We start from the raw sequence: 16,760 nt of genomic DNA, 5'->3' as shown, positions 1-16,760 counted from the left end.
AGCAGATTAGAAGACTCAATAAGGGTGCCTATTGTTACCAACAGAAATACTCTACAGACCACAGGCTGAAAACCATCATCTTAAACTAGACAATCCATGAAAAATAGCAGAGCTGCAAGATTAAATTCATCTGTGCCCCCCTATCTCCACTGGAAGACTTATAAAGGTCTGCAGATCAAAAGAGTGTGAGAACTGCTACTATATGAAACCAAAAGTCTTAATATTTTTGTTACTGTCTCCTTTGTTACCTGATTAGCTGAATCCTCTTTGCATCGTCTTGCAGTTTTCGTTATTAGCTGTTAACCCTGGGATCTTTGGACTGTGGCAAGCGCACAGCCCCAGGTGCCCAGTCTCCAAGTCCTGCTGTTCCGTGCCTTGAAGAAATAACTTGATCGTGCCCAGTGCTGGCCCCGCCGAGCAGAAGGCCAGCTGAGTAGTCACAGATCATAGCTTTCAGAGACATCTGTATCACAACAGGGACCAAACTGGTACTGAACTTCAAACTAAGCAGAAAAGTAATCCCCTAAGCTGCAACTTTCCTAAATGCTGGCAGCTAGAAACTGCCAACCGGTAACGACAGTTGGCAGCCCCGGTCTGAACTGAGGTTTTTGTTTTTTCCATTTAACTCTCCCATTCTCCCCAGTTCAGCCTGGGCAGCACCCACTGTTATAAGACACAGCATTTTGCACAAGACCTTGGAACGCCCTCATGAACCATCTCTTCTTATTAAGGACAAATGTTGCTAGTGGGGAATATCTTCCACTGAGGCAATCCTCAACTGCATGCTTATGGTCGTCTCCGCCTGCCCCAGCTCCATCAACTTGGCACCTTTTGGGCAGGGATTTTCTGTTCAAGTCTCCCACTTTTGGGAGTGGGAAGCTTGCTTTGGGGCAAGCTACCAGAGCCTTGCCCCTGTCAGTCAGTCCCCAAGGAGAGGCTACAACCTCAGGGTGAGGTTTCAGCAAAACAGGTGGGTCTATACAGTTTTACCAGCAGAAAGATACCTACCACTGCTGGAAAATCCCCTGCTTTTCCCACCCCTTTCAGGCTGGCTCTGCAAATGTTTCCAGAGTAAGGTTTCAAGTTCAATATGTTGTTTACCGAAACCTACACGTGAATAAATAACCCATTTTGTGTCAAACCTTTACACAAAACGTGAAGACTTATTTTAAAATATGTCTGGCAACCTCTCAGTTTCTTTTATGAAGAATATTATGCTGTGCCAATCTCCTTTAAGAACACAGTCTCAAATAAAGCGCGTAGGCGTGTGCTGCAAAGCAGCAGAATGGCATTCAGGAAATCAGCTGGTGATTGAGCAAGGAAGCATGAGAAATCAAGAGAAAAAGTGTCTCCAACAGCAGCTGCACAATAGGTTTGTGTTTTCTAGTCTACTTCAAGTCCCCTTTCTTTCACCGATGGGCCAAATGAATTATCACTGCACAACTATACAAATAGAGTAATCTGATAAACCTACATAATCAAGAAAAGGTACCAATTCCACAGGCATTTGCCTGATCTTATCCTGCACCTAGCAGGGTCTTCAGGACCTCAGTTTTGATGGTGAAAACTGAACTTTTATACACATACCTTTGTGTATGCAGCCATGCAAGGTATCTAACACTAACAAATACACACTTTATATAGATAGATACATATGAAAAATATCCCTTGTGACAGATCACTGTAAACCAAGCACTCGTGTTAAGCCACAGAACAAAGTTTATTAGATCTCCTCAAATTCTTTGTACAGTTTTGCTGCTAAACAGACACAACACATTGGCATATTGCCTTTAATCTTTATTTCAATCATAAGTCCAACTTGAAAGAATTGGTAACACATTTAATGGCATCTTCAATAAATAAAATGACAAAAAAAATCTAGTCTTTGCACAGACACATTACAATCCACTCCAAATTCAATATTGCCAAAACATTGGTTTTTTCTAAAAACTTGCTCCAAAGGGTTTTTTTCTTTGTTTCAGCACTTAAATACACAGAAAAGTATATGATGAGAGAAAACAGATACTCTATTCTGAACAGAACTTGTAAAAACCAGTAACTTAGAAACAAAAGATAATTAAATCTCTCTAATTAGATTAAAAGAATCCTGTTTGAAGTCTTTTTGGAAAAACCCTGATTCTAACCTTCATATCAAAACATGCAGTTTCGCTGGATCCTATCCTATGTCAGCATACTTATACAATAAGAATTTAATTCCATGATTTTTTTTTTTTTTTAAGGGGAAATTCCTAAAGCAAAAGCATTAGCCTCCCACACTCACAAAAGTAGTCATGGTCCATATGTTCTGCAGTAGCAAACAGCTATTTGTGCTCAGTCCACTGTTTGAACTCCTACCATACTGGAAAAGATACTGTAGTTTACCCTTTCTTTCTGTACCCATCTCTTCACCAGTCCAGCAGCCTCAAGAACCTCAGCAAGAAGATAATTCATACAAATACAAATCTGCCCGCACAGATCACGCTGCAGGATGAATACCAACACGTCTGATTCTAATTAGAAGCTAGGCTTAATTTAAAGTTTTTCCTTAAATAGAGAAAGTCATCAATAAAGAAAAGCTGAGCCCCAAGATTTCCAAATTGCAATTGCCTGTAATTTGCAACATCTATTAGCATATCACAAACCAATTACAGTGTCAGTTAATGTAGGAAGAACACTCTACCACTAAAATTAGTTAAAACACTCATCTTCAAGCCTTCTGGAGCCTTCTTCAGTGAAAGCTCAGGGCATGCAAGGAATGCATGGTTGGGGCCCCACATACCTATGCATACTATATAGAAGAGAGAAAAGGTTACTTTAAACAAAAGGCAGAATTACACCACATCTGTGCAAACTTTTAAACCAGTTTGTTTCAACCAGTTACCTGCTTATCCCAACTATTGCTGATGACTGTACTTGGCTAATTCAAGAGAATGTGATGAAGCAAGACCCAATTTGTTTAAGGGAATGGTACTTTTTTCTGCAAGTATCTTCCCTTCAGCTGACCACGTAACAACAAAAGTGCAATAATTTACAATATTTTCAAACAAACGGCTATTAAAATTATACAATTTTAGGGAAACAAATTCACTAGTTTAACCATAAAAGTATTTCCCCAGGTACCAAACCTTAAAGCATTCAGTAATACAGTATTTCAATAATAATAATAATAATACAGAAATTCCCTTCCACTTGTTACAAAAGACAGAACTGTTAGAAGATTTTGCTTATTGTACACTATTTAAGAGTTTTGCCATCTTGTGAAGACCATACTGTAATTAAGAATATAAACATCGTTTAAAATAAATGAGTATGGAAATACTGACCTGACTTTGAAATTATATTCTTACCCTTTTGCAAATGAAGACAAGGTAAAGCCCAGGGCCATGTCATCCAGGTACTCAAGAACTTACAAGACAGTTTACATCCAGAGTCATGAGAAAGCACCACTTTCCATGAAGTACTTTGTATGTCTACTCCTGAACAGCATATTATATAGTTTTGTGAGACCTGCCAGAACAGATTCTCATACTAACTGTAGCTTGACTTAAAGAATTTGGCTTTGGGAATAACAGGGAACTTTGTGACAAAATTATTATCTGAAAAAATATCTGCTAAATTTGGTCCAAGCATCCAAAAAATAAACAAGGGCACACGGGTCCCGCATTGCTTAATGCTGCTGTTTGGTTGATCCTTAAAAAAAAAAAAAAAAAAAAAAAAAAAAGTATATGGCAATAAGGAGTAAGAAGGGCTGCCCACGATAGGCACAGAACTGTGACAGAATAAATAGTCTCTTCAGAGAGATACTTCAACTGTGGTTTTGCCATGTGAGTAACTGAACTTGTACTAATGCAGAACCCTGAAATTTGTATGCTATAGCCACAAGAAATGATTTCTTATTTAAAAAACAGATCCATTTGTAATTAACTGCTTTTCCAATCATCATTAGATATGTGAAAAACAATAAAAAAATCTTTTAAAACAATTACAAAGAGTGGACTGCAGTAGCAGCTATTCAAGCAAGATTCAAGCACAAGTTTAAATGAACTTTCAAGCTGGGAATTAGCCTTCTTTGTCGAAAATTTGTACAACTTTTTCAAAAACCTACAAAGAGAGAGAAGAATACTAATTTTATGAAGTGTTAGTCAAACAGTTACTTCAACTTAAACCAGCACACACAATAATTGAGAGTATTTTAAAAAATATATAGTTTTTTCTTAAAACATTCACTAATTCTTTAATAGTGAAATTGGCATCAATTCTGGGAAACTGAGACGGAAGAGCAAAACAACTTCAGAAAAGCAAAAGCTCATGAAAGTGAAAAAGACAAGACACTGTTAAACACAGAAACACTGAAAACGTCTTTAGTCCAGCTCATGTTCAAGCAGAACTAATTGATTGCTTAAAGTTATTCACATCTTAATCAGTTCTTCAAGGGTCAAAACGAGAGTTCCACAACCTCCCTCAGTAATACACATCGGTGCTCAATTAGCACACTAACCACATGCACACACATCTCAGAAGAATGCCAAAACTATGTACCCTGCCGCTGTCATCCCCATGTTTTTTTGGCTTATATACTTACTTCATCAACAGACTTAGAAGCATCCACTTTTCTGACTTTTCCCATTCTCTCATACAAATCTATTATAGGCTTAGTAGACTGCAGATACGTATGAATTCTAGGAGAAAACACAGGGGGAAAAAAGCATTACATAGCAAAATATAAACAAAAGGGAACTGAAAAGCTTTGAAGATGGTACCTCTTTTCCAGACTCTCCCGATTATCATCACTCCTACCACTGCTCTTGCCTCTTTCAAGACAGCGGCCAATACATATCTACAAAAAACATCAGAAGGATGATCACAACCAAGAACACAAGGTGCTATCTTGAAAGCAGAAACAAAACAATAATACTGAAAAATCTAAATAGGCCAGACACACAAAATACTGTCCAGATCTGGTGGACGTAACCAGAATTCACATGGAAAGTTAGATTCTTCCACAGAAAAAGGATGATAGCTTTGCACTTCACCAGTTTATTAAAATGGGGGCTCTTAAAATGGGATAGGGGTCAGTGGAAGTAAAAGCAACATCAAGCTCTGTGGTTCGACTGGGACTCCGACTTGAGACATTTAAAGAAAATTACCTGATTTTCAAGGATGTGTTCAGACTTTCTGAAAGCATGTCAAATTAGACTACTAATATATGCCTGCACTGAAAGAAAGTTGCTGCGTGTTCTCTCAAGAATTTTGTAAGGCTACATACTAAGTTATTGTAAGTTAAAATGTTCTTACTTGACATTGCTATAACAAAGACTTAAAAATCAAAATCTAAGTAAAAACTGAAGAACTAACCATGGTTAAAAGCTGCCCAATGAACTAAGTTTTGAACCATGAAGTTGAGTAAGCAGTGCTGACACATGTACAGTTCATGAATACGTTTATCCTACTCCTGCAAGAGGACAACGGTTAAAAATTATTTTTTCCTACAAAGTACACCCATAGTAAAAAAAAAATCCAGTAGATCATGAGGCATTGTTGTCTATTTTTAGATCTAGTAAACAAATTAGAACCAAAATTAACACCCCACCAAGTGAAAAAATTAATTTAATCTTATTTAAGTTTTTAAATAGAAAAAAATAACCCCTCACTTGTTCTTTGAGATTAAAAAATAATTGCAATTAATAAAAAAAAGTAACAAAATTTCTCAGGGAATTGGGGAAAAGGGTAAAATGAAGAAAGTCAGCTTAAGGTGCTGGGATTCTCATATCCGTTTTTATGCCTCAAGGGCACTGACATATTAAAAAGACAGCATATCATGGCACTTGTTAAATGAATATAATGTATCACTGTCAAAATGCCCTTGTAATCTAATGACTTGCTGAATAAAATGTTGATTACTGGCTATCCTATAGCACATCTCATAACTATGAAAATAAAGACTGCTGCTGCCAGCACTTCAGAATTAAAGCAGACATTGCTATCAAGTTCATTTTGGACTAAACAGTTACTAAGAGTAAACTGAGCAATGTTTTCTGGAAATTAACCAAATAGTTTTGTATAATGTATTTAAAGTTTTTATAAATTTTCCTTAAGAATTCAACTGCCTGCAGTACTACTTCAGTATAATTTATTCGCACGGTTATACCAAGTGTAATTAGCTGCCTGCTATTTCAAAAACATGCAGTTTTTCATCTGCAAAAACAAGTTGCCAAAAAATCCTTGAAAGTCACAGACGAAGTTTTCCTTCTACTCTTCACTAGTCCATTCACTACCTGACAGAGTTTTATTGTTCTTCTTGAATGATTCTCACAATATAGCAAGAAAGGAAGTGACAGAATAACACACTTCATTACCTCATTGTCACAATCAAAAAAGAGAACAAAAGAAACATCCGCCTTTCCATCCATAGTTTTATTCCAGCCTTGAAGATTATCTTCATTCCTGGGAAATCCATCAATCAAGAATTTGTTCTTTTGGGAATTGGCAGCCATTGTTTGATCCATAGCCTGATAAAAGAGAATTCAACTCATGATCTCCTGCACACACAACCATTTATCTACTTACTAAATTACCCCCAAAATGTTGACATGGTAAATTGAGAAGCATTTATTTTAGGATTATTGCAGATTTACAAAATGTATTTTTGTTTCACCTTCAATGCATGATAATTAATTCACTGATGCACCAATATAGCCTTCTTTCAAACTGAATTCACTATTTCATAAAGCTCAAAATCTCATAACCCACAATCCCAGCTTTAAAGTTGATTTTCTACAAGATACTGGAAAGTGCTGTTACACAGTAAGATGCCAAAACATCCCTGATCTAGAGTTAATTCTAACAGAAAAACTCCAGATAAATTTAGAGTGCCATGAGCAACAGAAGCCTTCTCTGTCTTAAAGGAGATGCTCTGGTTTTCCTGAACATCTAATAAGGATAAAGGCTGGAGCTTTTCCTTCCACAGGAACATTAGCAGGTGCTCTTCCTCACCTGGCTATCTATTTTGATAAAACTTACAGAAACTTAGTACCTTTAAGGCCTCTAACCTGCAGTCAAATATGACTGAGCTGACCAAGAGGTCCAAAAGCTAGTTAAGGGAAATAAGAAATACAGAGTTTCACCGATTTCCTTAGAGCTACTAAAAAAAGAAAAAAAAAAAACCCCAACAAAAAAAAAAAACCATTCTCACAGATCCCCAGGTATCAGACCCTATCACCTACTTCCCTCCAACCAGCCAGAAAGAAACATGAGTAATTGCTAAGAGAAGCCCAGTAGGCGATGTGCACCTGCGTGTCTGCCATTTCATACTACTCACACCAGAAGAAAGGCAATTCTTCCAGAATACAGCCACTGTTTTGCTGCTTAGTCTGCAAGAGTGAACCAGCAAGGAGATAGCCCTTTCCTTACCCGCTTCAGCAAGCTGATTGTTATTTCAACCGGTACAATTTCTCCCTCCTTAATGTAGCTCTCAATGAGTTCTCCATACTGTGAGCCTGGCCTTTTTCGTTCATCCCGAAGGAGGTCACCAGCAGAAAGGTGCGTGTAGCCGTATTTCTGAAACATGCAAAACAAACAGGCACAGACTCCCTTCAATTAGTACATATGCGAAGTTAACATCAGTCAGCAGTGTCAACCACATTTATCTTCGCATTGCAACAGAAGAATACAGGGAATAGCATCTTGCTAGTGACAGATCTATTCCATCTTCAGTGTGTAATCTGACAATACAGCATATTCTGCGTGCACAGAAAGCACAGCAGTAGAGAGATTCTTGGGTAAAATGCTCGAAAGGGCTTTGGTCAGGCGTTCGTGTACCGTTTTCAAAGGTAATTTTGTCATGTTTGGAAACAAGACCATCTCAAAGTCCCCAAGGCGCTTCCTGAAATGTTACACTGTGCGATCAGATATTTAACAATCACTAAATTAGATACAAGCTATACCCCATCCTAATGGTTCAACTACTTAGAAATTTTAAGTGGTTATCAGTTACTGTGTCAAGTCTTGACTTAGAAAGTGAAAAGTTGAGATAGTGTCTTTCCTTGCTACGTTTACACAATAGGTTTGTAATTTTATCTCATTACCTACTTAAAGAAAAGCACATGAGGTGATTCCAGGTCCTTTGGAGCTGGAAGAATGTTTCAAGCACAGCATCAGTCAGGAATCCTTACATTCCTGTTGTGGTTCTGGCACCAACTTCCTCCTCTGCCTTGGTCAAATCACTTATAACTCTGCATCTAACATCGCAGCTACACAAACAGTGCTACACATGCACTCCTCTAAACCCAGCCCTGCATGCCTGCCCCTGCTACCTCTTTCCCTGGGATGAACGTGACAAACTTGGAGGGCAGCCCTTCGGGGAGTCTAGTGCCTTCTCATAACGATGATGTGGCAGATGAAGGTAAACAGCTATGCTGGTGCCACCCTATGTCACACCATGTACAGTAAACAGAAAGAAAGCAGAGAGATCAGGTCCAAATCTATCAATTTGTTACCGGTACGCAGGAAAACAGCAAACACCATTACTCTCTTCTTTCACCTCAAACTGCATCTAAAAAAAGTTGCTAATGCAAAATACCAATGAAAAGTATTTATTACTTGAATTTCTCAGGCATTTACTATCATAAACAAACACCTAGTGCAAACATACAAATACATGCTTACCAAAGAGAAATACATTGTTATAAAGGACATTTCAGAGCACAAAACAATCATTTTCTCAGCTCATTTAACACCACAAGAAAACTAACCAAGTGTACTATGCTCCTTCACCAAATATAGTCCATAAAAATAGGCAATAAAGACATCTCCTTGGTGATTACCTAAGCTAGCTACACACCCAAAACAGTACACCTATACAGACTCATCCTAAACTTTTTACACAAAATAAATGCAGCAGCAAAAAACTTCAGGGTTATCAGCTTGGCTGCAGCAACATCCAAAGCAATTTTCAAAAAAGGTGTCCGAGCAGCATAATAATAAGACTACACACTTTTTAAGGCTGTGAACTTGGGATTTAAAAACTTGGCTACTGGACTAAGTACAACAGAAATATTACACAACCCACTAAGTGACTTTAAAAACATTTCAGTTGCTTTCCAATTTCACCCACAAAAGCGTGGAAAGTTAGTTCTGCCATAGTCATAATTTAAGAAGGGATATAATTACCTAAATCTCCAAAACTCTACACAGCTGGCAAAAAAAGGGAAGCAAGATTTTGCTCTAAATAACTGTGAAGAAAAAGCTCCACAGACATCCTCTATAAGCTCACTGTATTCCTGCTTTAATGTGCATTGCATTTGGATATGCGTATTTAATTGCAAATCTAAATATTAACTATGAACTACAGAAGCCATAAACCAGAATAAATCTTTCCTATAAGCAAGAAACCTTACTCTGCTGAACCCTAAATTAACATGTAGTTCTTCTTGCTAACGTTAAAGAATGATGATATTTTTAACATCAAGTTTCTACAAAGGAGAAAACAGGAGGAAAATATAATCCCTTCGGTTTTAGAGGATTACCAAGCCATTTAATTTTCCTTGGCATTTCCCTTTTCATGCATGAAAACAAAATTGAGTCAGACAATTTTTGGAATTCTCTGACTTTTGCAACAGCAAACTAAAATAGTTTTTAATGGCTGAACAGGAAAGTAAAAGATAGAAGTGTTTTAAACTGCTGTTGTATAAATAGACTTGTTTTAGATAATAGTAAATTGTATTCTAGAGTAACCTTCAGAATGGATTAATCAAGCAATAAGAAAAACAAACCTCTCCTTCAGGGCCAAAACATCTATTTATTAACTGTACCGAGCCAAGAGCCAAAGAAAACATGTCGGTTTAAACAATGCAAACAAGCACAGAGAAAGGCTTGGCTGCTGCTCCGTACACAGAAGGCTTCAGAGATGCAGTGCTCACACTACTCTTGCCAGTTTTAATCAATGCGTACAGGGCACAAAGTTTTCTTTCATCTTAGGCAAGATAAACCCTCAGCAAGAGTCCTGAATTGGAGCAAATCGTCACATCCCCAAAAGCTCGCAAAAGAGACTGTGATGTAACCGTGCAAAAACCAGGGCAAAACACTCTCGCGTCTTGCCAGGGTTTGCACTGTGCCAGCATGACTTTCCAGCAGTGCCAAGTACATCTTGATGCAATCCCCAGAACGTGACTTGTTGCAACTACTGCCTAATTCTTCTCCTCCGAAATCGGAAAGGGAGCAGGACTGTGGCTGCCAAACAATGAAAAAGCAGTTTCTCCAGTTCTTGAAGGATGCATATATGCCAGATTCATAAAGTCAGACTGAAAGGAGACTTGAAATAGAAACTGGGTTAAAAAAATTTTCCAAACACTTGGATGCCAAGTATTGGACAGATTTTTAGATTACAGAGAAGAAAAAAGAAAATACAGAATTAACTATTCTAAAACTTATTTCAGAGATAATGCTTTCTGCTATGCTAGCAGACTGGAATGCTGTTCTATAAGAAGAAAAAAAGATTAAATGAATAAGTTGCTACTACACAAGTTCTCATTATTTTTAAAACTATTTTTATATTTGGAGAACCATAATCCAAATCTCTTCCGAAAATTAACTGTGAATGAAAAAGATGAAAATCAGCTGTCTTCAGCACCACTGTAGACATCTTCCTCCTTTGCATTAAAAAAAAAAAAAAAATCAAAAAAAATCACAGGGATGTGGGAAGGCAAGCTCAAGTTTCCATCAATCCCACTATAGAGGTGTTACTCAGAACAGCACTTAGCAGTACTGTATAGAGCAGAGCAAAATATTGCTCGCTCGTTTGTCTCACAGTGGCCTTGTAAATCAGTCCCCATTCAGCAGGACAAACGGGGACATGCAACCTATAGGCTCCACATCTCCAAATTACAACCCGAGACTGCAGCCTCCCTGGGTTGCCCTTCCCTCCCCTGCCCTGAAGCCACTTCCAGCTTTCTTGTGTCAACCAGGATTTGCGACTTCCACTCCGCAGACAGAACATGCTTTGTTTTCAGTAAATACAAAAAATAGATGAATACAACTGAAAATACATGAGTCATATCTGTGTCACACTTGAATAAGGTGGAGTCTGCCCTAGCAATCTTCTTGAGGCAGTAAGAAAGGATCAGCAGTGTGCAGCAGCTGCTGCTGGCACTCCTTACACAGCCAGCTTTCGAGGGGCACAAAGTTTATTTCTGATTCAGCCCTGTGTGGTCCTGCAACACATCTCTCCACTAAACACACAGCTTGAGACTTCCTTAAGTGAGCAGAAGCCAAGAAAAAGCAAGAAAAACACAAATTACTACTTTGACCTTGACTCCTATCTTGGCTTATCATTGTTACTCTGAAAATGAAAGTCACAGGTCTTAAGATCTAAACAAATAAAACACAAACTTTTATTGCCCTAGTTCTGACCTGTCATATCTTGGGCAACCTTAATAAACAGCCGAAATTTGCTCCATACACCATTCAAGAGCTAGTTAAAAATAGAATTGAGTAAAGCCTGCAGCCTTCGTTTTGGTTTTGTGGGGGTTTTTTTGGTTTGGTTTTTTTTTTTGTTGGTTTTTTTTTTACCTAAAAAAGCTTTTGTTTGTCCTATTAGCAATTAGCACATGGAATTAAAACTTTGGGGTATAAACTATAATGCAGTAATAGACCTTCTGTCTCCTTATTCCAATAAAAAAAAATGGAAGACATTTTCTTAGTTTGAAATATGTTCTTGCCTCTGGGGGAGGAAAAACAAACAAAAAAAACCACATTAACAAAACAAAATGCACAAAGGAGTTCCCACTGACAGCACCCCTAGGGAAGGGGGGGCAAACAGAGCACCCCAGTGCTTCAGGAATGCTGAGCTCAATAAAAGGCACCCGGTAAGTTTGGGAAAGTCCAAAATTCAAAGCCCAGTGTTCTGCAAAATGGAAGCATATAGGGATAAATCTTCAGGGGGTAGGTTTAAACGATCACTCACCATGTTTTAAAAAAAAGCTCCAAAGTTCAGAAATATAAACTTATTTTCAAAAAAACAACTATGAGAACTTAAGGCTAAGTAGAATACTAATACTTGGCACTCTTGAAAGAGATTTCAGAAGTTGAGTTTAAAGTAAACAATTTTAAAAACGTTTTTATTTCAAGGAAGTTAACAGTGTCTCTCAGCCGACTTCCAGAAGACAATTAACACACAACAGTAAAACCTAAATCCACTGCTACTTTCAGAGGAGTGTTTCTGATACAATGAGTTCTTCTTTGCATTGTTTTCTTCACCCTAGGAAATCTCCTTATCATATATCCCAAAGCAACTTAACAGCTTTTTCCATTTGGATATTAACTTATGCTCTTATAAAAGGAGAAGGCTTCAGCATCCCACCTTGTGGAATTAATTTTAGATTTAACCACAAACATACAGGATCAGGCTGTGGCGGAGGTGAATTACATTTTAGGTACACAGAGAGAGATGTCTTGCATACTCCAAATCCCTACAGAATCACCTTGCCAAAACAAACAAACAAAATACAACTCAAATCTTGCTTGGAACACAGACAAATGGTTTAGTTATTATTCTTCCCACCAACCAAAGAGCTTTGAATTTCAGGCAAAGGTTACAAGGATTTGAAATTTAAGTACATGAAAGCATATTTTGCGCAGATTTGAAGAATGCATTTTTTGCCTTGACTTCACCATAACCATTTTATGAGCAAAGTTCAGAAGTCAGCAATAAAACACATTCATTTTGCCCCACACACACATAATAATCTCACAGTCACAGAAAATACAAACACTGTGGAAAGCATGAAGGTTATTGCAAGAACCTGCATTCAAGTGACACAATTCAACTACCTGCTCAAATATTCTGCCTCACATGACAGCCGTGCAACAGTCCCAGATGATGGCAAGCTCCACCTAACAGAGCTGTGGAAGGTTTCAGGAGTTAATCTGCAGAGCTGGAAGGGAGAGGCTACGAACTTAAGAGGGAATTCTGCTTCATCCCTTCCTAAACAGGGGGAAATGGTCCAGAGCAGCAGTTTTGCTGCATCTGCATTTCAGTGACAATTCTGTGAGTTTGTGGAATGTACACGAGTCTTTCTTCCGTATCGGAGAAAACCAGCCTGGTTCAGCTGTCTCCTCCAACCTTATCTGCGAAGATAAAGAAACCTAATCGCTTACCTGCTGTTCCCTTTCGTACACCGTGTCAATACCCATTTCCACTTGTTATTGCGTCTTCTTCCCTCAAATAATTTCTCCATTTTGGTCCAAATTTGGTATGAATACATGCCTTCTCCAGAATGAGGGACTCCAGCACACACATATTGAGCCGTTATGATTTAGGCTACTACTTAACAAATACATATTTCGCCTACAACATGTGATAGCCATCTCCCTTTTCTGAGAATGTAGAGCATAGTCAGCAAAACAATTACAACACTACTTTGAGAAATCGTTCCCAGGTAGTACGTAATACCTGCTTTGCTCTACAAAACACAGCTATCCTTGGTTTGTTAATAAAATCGTTTAACGCTAAAAGCATACAAGATATCACCTCAGCAAAGTGAGACTTCTTCCACATGTGTGATGTGCTCTGTCCCAAATCTCCAGTATGAATAGCAACTGAGAAATAATTATAGCCCATACTGACTTTTTGTTCAGCACACACTTCAGATTTACAGCAAGATACTGGGTCAGATTCATTCCAAATGTAAGCTAATATTATTCAGTTCGTTTACAACAAGGATGAATGAGGTTTATTATTACTCAGCTACAGCCCCTTTTCTCCGTGGCAAGCTGCCAACAGGGTTTAAAATCCGAACAAAAATACACCTTCAACCTAAAGGCAACATTGACTGCATACAGGCTATTCAACCGCCTGCACCAGGGCTCTCTGGGGGGCTGCTAGGGGCCAGGCCAAGGACGTGTGCTTAAAAAAAGTGCTGCTCTCCAGTATGTCTGCTGTGTTTCATCCACACTTCCCTGTTCATGTCCCATTTTTCAAAAGTTTTCTAGCAGGCTTGCATCAGTCCAACTCTCCCTTCAACCACCTCAGACCCTCTCTCCCTCAAAGTTTAGCCAGCAGCTCCTGTAGAGGTGTCCGAGCGAGCAGGAAGGCCATCCATTGCAGACGGCAAGTCCGAGTGCTTTCTATTGTCAGCCCGCTGACTTCAATAAACTTCTTTCCATTCAATCAACAGGATTAGCAGAATTAAAGCAAATTTACATTTATTAGTATTTGGACTTCCCTTTCCAGGCTTAGAAAAGAAAATAAATACAGTACAAGCAAAGTTAACTTTCTTCTTTCATTTTGAGCTGCAAATACAATTTGAGTAGCAATGACTCATTTGAACTCCTCCTAATAAAGTGGTCTTTATCCAATTATATTAACCTATCAAGCCAAAGGCATTTATACTTCTAAACATAGGCCAGCGGCCACACAAGGTACTTCAGCCCTGAGGCTACATTAATGGTTTGGTGAAAGCCATTAATGACAGCCTACAAGATTCCCCTGCAGTTTAAGCTCATTTGTTTGCTATGTGCCAGGGGCAGAATTTGACCTTACCAAAAAGGCTTTATGAGCACTACGAACCTTTCATTCCACAATTTAATTTAATGAATAAGCTGGTTTGAATGAGAGTCTGCAATTTGTGGTTAAAATCCTTCAGAACTAAGTCATAACGGCATTTTTCAGTCTGGACCAAATTTGCATAACTTAGTTATACAACACTGAGGACTGGGGTATAATGGCAGCATGGATAAACTGTAACAGCACTGCCAGGGCATCACCAGAATAGACAACACACAAAATGTGCCCGTGCCAGGAGTTGCGGGGTTTTTTCCACCAATAGTTTCAGAAACACGGGCATTGCTACAGTTCTTAGTCATTCCTTTTGGTGCGGGTATGGATAAACTTTGATCCTATATGGCTTTTAACAAGAAAAATATATACAGCTGCTCAGGGGGGAAAAAAAAAAAAGAAGAAGCCGTTTCAAATCCAACATACACGCTTGGAAGCATTCAGCCTTAACTACTTCTGTAATTATTCACCTGGATACAGTGCACTTATCCCTCCGTTTTTTGGTTTTTAAAAGGATGGTACTACACCATGTAGCGTTCACTGTTCTTTCTTAGATACTTGTCTTATCTCAAAGGGCTGTAAAAATGTATTTGGAAAACTGAAAATAAGAAATACATAGCAGAAAGTCTTCTCAACCTATACCATCAGTTTTAGGCTCTTTGAAAAGAGAGAAGATTAACCATCTATGAGGTCAGGACATCCTTTGACCTCTACCACATTCTGTGATAGAACAAAACTTTAGTTCTATTTTTAACGTTTTACTTTCACAACTTACAGAAATGGCACCGGATCAGAAAGCCAACACCCTGCAATGTTTACCGTACCAGCTCTTACATTTACGGGACAGGCTTCAGAAGGCATAGACCTTGATCCCACACATTTGAAGTCAATGTATTCCCAACCACTGTAAACCACCCCGCCTCCATTCCCAGGCCACAAAACTGGCAGGCCGAGGCGTGTGGGTGGCAGCCCCGCAATCACCTACGTGGCCAGGCAGACGTGTACAGAGCCACCCACTTGGGCTGGGCTGCACGGCCGGCCTGACACCACACCACCGCCCAGGCGGCCCGCAACTTCTGGAGAGCCACGCTCCTGCCTCTCTGCCAAGGCGCAGCGGGCAACCGCTGCTCCCGCCCGAAAACGCCACAGCCTCCAAACCCCAAGCGGGTGTCCCACCGCCCAGGGCAGATGATGCCAGCGCAGGCGGACCCACCCGTGCAGTGGGATCCCCGGGGGGGTTGAGGGAATAAAAGGCAGGAGGAGGACAAAGGCCTGCCCTTGGCCAGGCCGCCTGACAGGGGCTGGAAGGAGAAGGGGGGGGGGGGGGGGGGGGCCTGGACTGTGGGCTACCCCTGCCGCTTCACTGCCTGACGGGGAGATGTGGATCAGTTATTTTTATTTGATCGCCTCTGAGGGGCGGACCGAGACTAGACAAGAGCCCAGACCGCAAGGGAGGTGCGGAGCCCGCCGCCGGGCGGAGGGGGACGCGCTCCCCCCGTAAGCGACCACCCCGAGGAGAGGCACACGCACCCCCCCCCCCCGGGCGGGCCTACAACTCCCAGCGTGCCCCGCGCCCGCGCCCCCACGGCCCCCCGCAGCCGGAGCCCCGCGGCACGCCGGGACGCGTAGTCCCGTACCTCCCCCACACTCACTCCCCCCATCCCCGGCGGCGCGTCCGCTGCCCTCACCTCCACGATGCGAGCGCACTGCGTCCCCTTGCCCGCCCCGGGCCCGCCGAGGACGAAGACGACGACGGGCTTCATGAGGAGAAGGAGGCGGCGGCGGAGCAGCAGCAGGACGACAGCGGCGGCGGGGCGGCGGCCAAGGGGCGGCCGTGGAGCGGGCGGGGAGCGGCGGGCACCGAGGCCAGGGCTGGGGATGGAGCTGAGGCAGAGCCGCCGCCGTCGCCGCCGCCGCTGCTGAGCTGTCCCCGCCGAGGGAAAGTGCTTCCGGGTCCCCGGCGGCGCGCGCCGACCGGGAGGGGCGGGGCGGGCACGTGCGCGCGAGGGCCGGCAGCCGCCGCTCTCCCATCCGGTCCGCCGGCCCCCCCCCCCGGCCTCCGGCCCCTCCGGCCCGCAGTGCGCTTCTCCTCCCGACCCGATCCGGTGCGCAACCGGGCGACGCACCGTCCTCCGGTGAACGCTCGGCCTGGGCAGCGCGTGACCGCCGGGATCGGGGCGAAGCAACCGGGCCGTACCGCTGCCGCCGG

General features: G+C 41.2%; 1 protein-coding gene across 1 annotated transcript; it reads right to left on the bottom strand.

Annotated features, from left to right (window-relative positions):
- Nucleotides 1-1,701: 1,701 nt before the first annotated feature.
- CMPK1 (cytidine/uridine monophosphate kinase 1) lies at nt 1,702-16,477 on the bottom strand. The gene is made up of 6 exons (XM_030032773.2): nt 16,240-16,477; nt 7,411-7,557; nt 6,357-6,509; nt 4,761-4,837; nt 4,583-4,679; nt 1,702-4,101 (listed from the first exon to the last, which is right to left on the bottom strand). Exons 1-6 carry the CDS (start codon nt 16,312-16,314, stop codon nt 4,060-4,062), a joined length of 591 nt encoding a protein of 196 aa, XP_029888633.1. The 5' UTR covers nt 16,315-16,477; the 3' UTR covers nt 1,702-4,059.
- Nucleotides 16,478-16,760: the final 283 nt, after the last annotated feature.

Source organism: Aquila chrysaetos, chromosome 12, assembly GCF_900496995.4.
Source record: "Aquila chrysaetos chrysaetos chromosome 12, bAquChr1.4, whole genome shotgun sequence".
NCBI classification, from domain to species: Eukaryota; Metazoa; Chordata; class Aves; order Accipitriformes; family Accipitridae; genus Aquila; species Aquila chrysaetos.
This window is presented reverse-complemented; position numbering and strand designations above follow the sequence as displayed.